A 5,964-nucleotide genomic window follows, 5' to 3' on the forward strand; every position below is an offset into this window, starting at 1 on the left:
TATTGTATATACTCTTTTTTATTGTATATACTCTTTTTTAATCATCTAAATGAGTTTTTAATAAATATTTTTTATATTATTATAATTAGTTTTAATCAGCGGATATTTAATTATTATAAATATTTATTAATAATGGTAGATATCTATTATTACAAGTTTAATAATAATCAGATTCAATTTCCGTTATTAAAAAAAAATTAGTAAGGTAACATTAAATAAGGGTACATAGGGTTTTCCCACTTTTTTAAACCCTTATTATACTTTTAGAAAATTTTCCGGGTTAATAAAAGCCAATTTTTTTTTTAAAAAAAAAAGTATACCTACCTAGGTATGTCTATGTTAATTTAAATAAGACATAATATTCATTTTAACCTCCAAACTAAAGCTTCAAAGTCAATTAGGACCTTAAACTATCAAAATCATCAATTAAGTCCCTAAATTAAGCAAAAATCATCAATTGAGTCCTTATGCTATCTTAAAATCCGAAACTGCGACTATTTGACATGGACTGTAATGATTTTTATGTTGATTCAAAATGGATTTGGGGAAGAGAGTCTGAAACTGTTCAACCGAATGATTTCCGATTAGGACTCAATTGGTGATTTTTGCTTAGGATAGAGACTCAATTGATGATTTTTACTTAATTTAGAGATCTAATCGATGATTTTGATAGTTTAAAATCCTAATTGACTTTTAAATTTTAGCTTGGGGATTCAAATGGATGTTATACCTTTAAATAACAACATAGGAGTTGGACTTTGCATGCGAGTTTTGTGGGGTTGGACTTTCCATGTTTCCCTCTATTGAGTTACTTATGCATTTGGGTGTTGTGAAGTCAATTAATTAAATGCATTATGGAACAAAATAATTCAATAACATGATAACATCACTTATATAAATAATGGCTTAAGGTGTTATTGAGCCCTGATCTGTTCAAAATTTTATCATTTAGCCCCTGATCTATTATTCGGTCACATTTAGCTCTGAACTATTCCAATTGGTGAAATTTCACCCAATTTAGATTGAGACTTGACAAAACCGCTATCCCCCCTCATATGTAATAATATTTTGACATATGAGCTTGACATGTCACACGTTTTGAAGTTTATTTGCCACATAAATTCTCTTATGTGAACATAATTGATTAGATTAAAAAAGAAAAACAAATCTCTAAACTAAAATTTATCAAATTTAAGTGTCAAAATATCGTCACGTGCTAATAGAATAATAATTACGTTAAGTCTCTATTTAAATTGGGTAAAATTGCACTAATTGGAATAGGTCAGAGGCTAAATGTGACCAAATAATAGGTTAGGGGCCAAATAACAAAAATTTGGATAGGTCGAGGTCAAATAGTGGTTTAAGCCTATAAATAATTGAGAGTTTACCTTTTTATATATATATACCCCTTTCTCTTTTCCAACTTCACTTGTACAAAATAACAATCCTTGTTCCTCTTTCTTCTTTTTCTTTAACTCTATGGATTTATCCTGTGTTGGTAAAAAGCTCTTCGGTCTTTATAGTTACTTGATCAAGTTTTTAATGTCTTTCTTTTATCGTTTCATTTATCTTCATATGAATCCATTTAGGATTCAAATTTTGTATTTTGTTTCCCTTTCATTTCTTGGTTTTGGTTTACTCAAACTTTTCAACCCAAGAACAAGAACCGATTCTTTCCATCCAACAAACTTGGATTTGTTCTTCACTTGTGTTTCTGCAGCCACAGTTTCAAGCATGTCCACTGTGGAAATGGAAGTTTTTTCCAATCCCCAACTTATTCTTCTAACTCTTCTTATGTTCATGGGTGGAGAAGTTTTCACTTCCATGGTTGGACTTCATCTGAGAAAGTACAAAATCAATCAAAATTTGAAAAAAGATCATGTTTCTGATCATATTGTTTCAAGAAAAGCTTCTTCAATTGATATTCTTGAACTGAGTGTTTCAAGAAAATCTTCTTCACTTGACATTCTTGAATTGAGTGTTTCAAGAAAACCTTCTTCAATTAACATTCTTGAATCTTTTCAAAATATTGAAATCCAACCCCAAATTGATACTAAATTGTTGAAATACAATTCAATTAGGTTATTAAGTTTTGTGGTTCTTGGTTACCTTGTATTTGTCAATTTAATAGGAATTATCTTACTTCTTGTTTACATATCCTCTATTTCTAGTGCAAGAAATGTCCTTAAAACTAAAGGTATTAACCTTGTAACATTTTCTTTTTTTACTGTTATTTCAACCTTTGCTAGTTGTGGGTTTGTTCCTACAAATGAAAACATGATAGTTTTTAGCAAAAATTCAGGTTTACTTTTAATTCTTATCCCTCAAGTTCTTCTTGGGAACACATTGTTTCCTTGTTGTTTAAGGTTAGTTGTTTGGTTGTTGGGAAAAATGTTTAAGAAAGAGGAATCAAATTTTTTATTGAAGAAAAGTGAACAAATTGGGTATCTTCATTTGTTACCAAATTTGCATTCTTGTTTATTGGTGGTTACAGTTTTTGGATTTATTTTGATTCAGTTCATATTATTCAGCTCATTGGAATGGACATCCAATGGATTAAATGGATTAACTACTTATCAAAAGTTCATAGGAATTATGTTTCAAGTGATTAATACGAGACATACCGGCGAAACTATTGTTGACATCTCCACCATTTCTCCTGCAATTCTGGTGTTGTTCGTCGTCATGATGTTAGTACTCTATTTTTTTTTATTTTTCTCTTTTTATTACGCACTTCCCAAGAGGTCATCCATCTTAGTATTACCATTTTTATTTTTATTTTTGAAAAATTCTAACATCAATCTTTTCGTATATATATTCCGAGTCTATTTTAACTGTGTTAAAAAAGAGTATTAATTGCTGGTAAATCAGATTTTTTTTTGTAACACTACACTCTACAAAATTTAGTGTAAATTTGTTTGTGTTTTATTAAATGTCTATGTTTTATTAATTGTCTATAGGAAATATAATAATATAAATTAAATTTTAATAATTGAAACCTGAGTCACTAGATTTTCATAATTGAAACCTAGGACTTGTCACTAATCAACCGCCCTACCATCACAATGTACTAAGTTGAAAAAGTGCATTCATTAGTATTTGTTAGATTAGAAAAAAAGCATTATTACATCCATAATTGCTATTATTAAATTCGTCAATATTATAATTCTTATAATAATAATTATTATTGTTATTATATGAATTAAAATTGATTTAAGCAGTAAGAATTTAAATTTTGACTATATATATTAGAAAAAAGGTATTATTGCATCCATGATTGCTATTAATAAATTAATCTATTTCAAGTCAATATGATAATTCTTATAATTATACTCTATTTGTTACATTAGAAAAAAAGACATTATTGCATCCCCATTATTGCTATTATTAAATTCATCCATTTCAAGTCAATATAATAATAATAATAATAATAATAATAATAATAATAATGATTTAGTTGTAATTTTGTGTTCACATGAACCCTGATAACCATGTAAATTTTGTCATTCATCGTTTGATTTAGGCTGATTAAATATAAGCCTTAGAATGTTTTAAATCCTCACCCTAGGATTTTAATCAGTCTAAATCAAACGGCGAATGATAAAATTTACATGATCATCAGGTCCATGTGAACGCAACTGAACAAGACCAAGTTAATAATGCATGTTTTTTTATTATTCAAATGTACTAATTAAAAAAGACATTACATTCATTTGGGTCCCCAAACTAAAGCTTCAAAAGTAAATTAGGACCCTAAACTATCAAAATCATCAATTAGGTCCCTGAACTAAGCAGAAATCATCAATTGAGTCCATATATCCTATCCTAAAATCGGAAACTATGACTATTTGATATAGACTATAATCATTTTTGTGTTGGTTTAAAATGAGTTTGAGGAGGAGGATCTGAAACTGTTCAATCAAATGATTTTCGATGAGGCCTTAATTGTTGATTTTTGTTTAGAATGGGGATCCAATTGGTGATTTTTGATTAGTTCAGGGATCTGATTGATGATTTTGATAGTTTGGGGTCCTAATTGACTTTGAAGCCATAGTTTAGAGAGTCAAATGGATATTATGCCATTAAAATATATATATATATAAAAAAATGAGTTTCCTTTTTTTAGATATATTAATATTTTATAAATTCATTTTGCAGGTATCTTCCTCCTTATACATCATTCCTTCCCATAAATCATAATAGAGGAGCAAGCAAAAGAAAGAGAGGAAAAGTATTGGAGAATATAATATTGTCACAGCTCTCATATTTGGTCATTTTTATAATTTTGGTTTGTATTACGGAGAGGAAAAAGATGAAGCAAGATCCCCTCAATTTTAATGTTTTGAATATTGTGATTGAAGTTATAAGGTAAAAATGTGTTTATTTATTAATTTAGTGAAATTTCTCAATTTATATTAATTGATTGAAGTGTATTTTGCAGTGCATATGGAAATGTGGGGTTTACAATGGGATATAGCTGTGCAAGACAAATACAGGGTAACCAAAATTGCAAAGACAAATTGTTTGGATTTTCTGGGAAATGGAGTGATGAAGGAAAGATGATTCTTATTCTTGTTATGTTTTTTGGAAGACTCAAGAAGTTCAATATGAATGGAGGCAAAGCTTGGATCCTTTTGTAATTAATTCTAACTATATATATACATATATTTAATAACATATTTAACAAGAAAATGAACTATTATTGAAAATCAGTAATGTTTATCTGGACCTGAATGATAAAATTAAATTAGGCTTATTAGAATTATCAGGTGGAGATTAAAAGCCTACGATACATATTCAATAAGCTTAAATCTAATAGTATTTGGTCATTCAGAGCCCATATGAACACTACTATATTGAAAATTCTGATTTTGACACATAATCATGTGGATGCATGATAAGAAGAAAAGTTGTTCATCTTATATCTATATGCTCAAGTAATACACTGAGAAATTCAACATCCTTTCATATTCATATCGTGTCAATTATCGATTTGATATCAAATAAAAAAAAAATCTAACTTCACAAAACTTTCTTACATAATCATATTAACATAGTTGAGTTAGTCTTGATTTTCTACCGTAGAAATACATGTAATTTTTATAATATATGTATTAATAGTGACTTTTAAAAATATACGAACATACATATTAGTGTTTTTGTTAGGGAATACTTTTTTTTAATTTTATTTTAATGTAATTAAATAATATAGTTTATAATCATATTATATAGTATATAAAATAAAAATGAAATAAAAACAACAAAACCTAAAAAAAATAAAAAAACAATAAAAGGAAAACAAAATGCAAAAGTAGAAAAATAATAGATATTTTTAACTAAACCCGAGCTGCCAAATTTGATGAATTTTTTGAGGCATAAAATGATAGAATTTTGGTATACGGATATGGAATTCCGACAATAGAGATGTCAATGAATCCAAGAATTGCTTATGGAACTGAAACAGACTTGTATCGAAAGAGATGAATTTTCGAAGCTGGACGAGAAAACACAAAATCCAACTTGTTGACAACTATTTTAATGTCATATGTTATGCCATTTTCTTCAACAATGGCGCACAAATTTCACTTCTAATTTGTCAGTTGAAGTAGTGAGAGTGAGGTTGAGTAAATTTAGGAGGTAATGAGGTTAATGGATGTCAAAAACTATATATATATATATATATATATAGCTTTAATTCTTCGTAAAGAAGAAATCAACAACCAACAAAAATTAAACAAATCAAACAACAGACTAATCAAATAATCAAAGTCAAAAAATTCATTCCTTGATTTTTCAATTTCTCAAGTCTTCAATATTAATTCCTACTTCATTAGTGTCAATATTTCCAAATTCAGCTCCTAATATTCTGAAACTCCATTTCTACTCATTCTCGAAATCCAGCTTCCAACTATTAATTCTTGTTTCCGACTGTTCATTCTTCATTGTCTAGCCTCTAGTATTAAT

The 5,964-nt window shown here is 28.0% G+C and overlaps 1 protein-coding gene across 1 annotated transcript; it reads left to right on the plus strand.

Annotated features, from left to right (window-relative positions):
- Positions 1-1,575: 1,575 nt before the first annotated feature.
- LOC136231333 (sodium transporter HKT1-like) lies at positions 1,576-4,640 on the plus strand. The gene is made up of 3 exons (XM_066020679.1): positions 1,576-2,690; positions 4,159-4,368; positions 4,442-4,640. Exons 1-3 carry the CDS (start codon positions 1,576-1,578, stop codon positions 4,638-4,640), a joined length of 1,524 nt encoding a protein of 507 aa, XP_065876751.1.
- The last annotated feature ends 1,324 nt before the right edge of the window (positions 4,641-5,964 follow it).

This window comes from Euphorbia lathyris, chromosome 5 (assembly GCF_963576675.1).
Source record: "Euphorbia lathyris chromosome 5, ddEupLath1.1, whole genome shotgun sequence".
Taxonomy (NCBI): domain Eukaryota; kingdom Viridiplantae; phylum Streptophyta; class Magnoliopsida; order Malpighiales; family Euphorbiaceae; genus Euphorbia; species Euphorbia lathyris.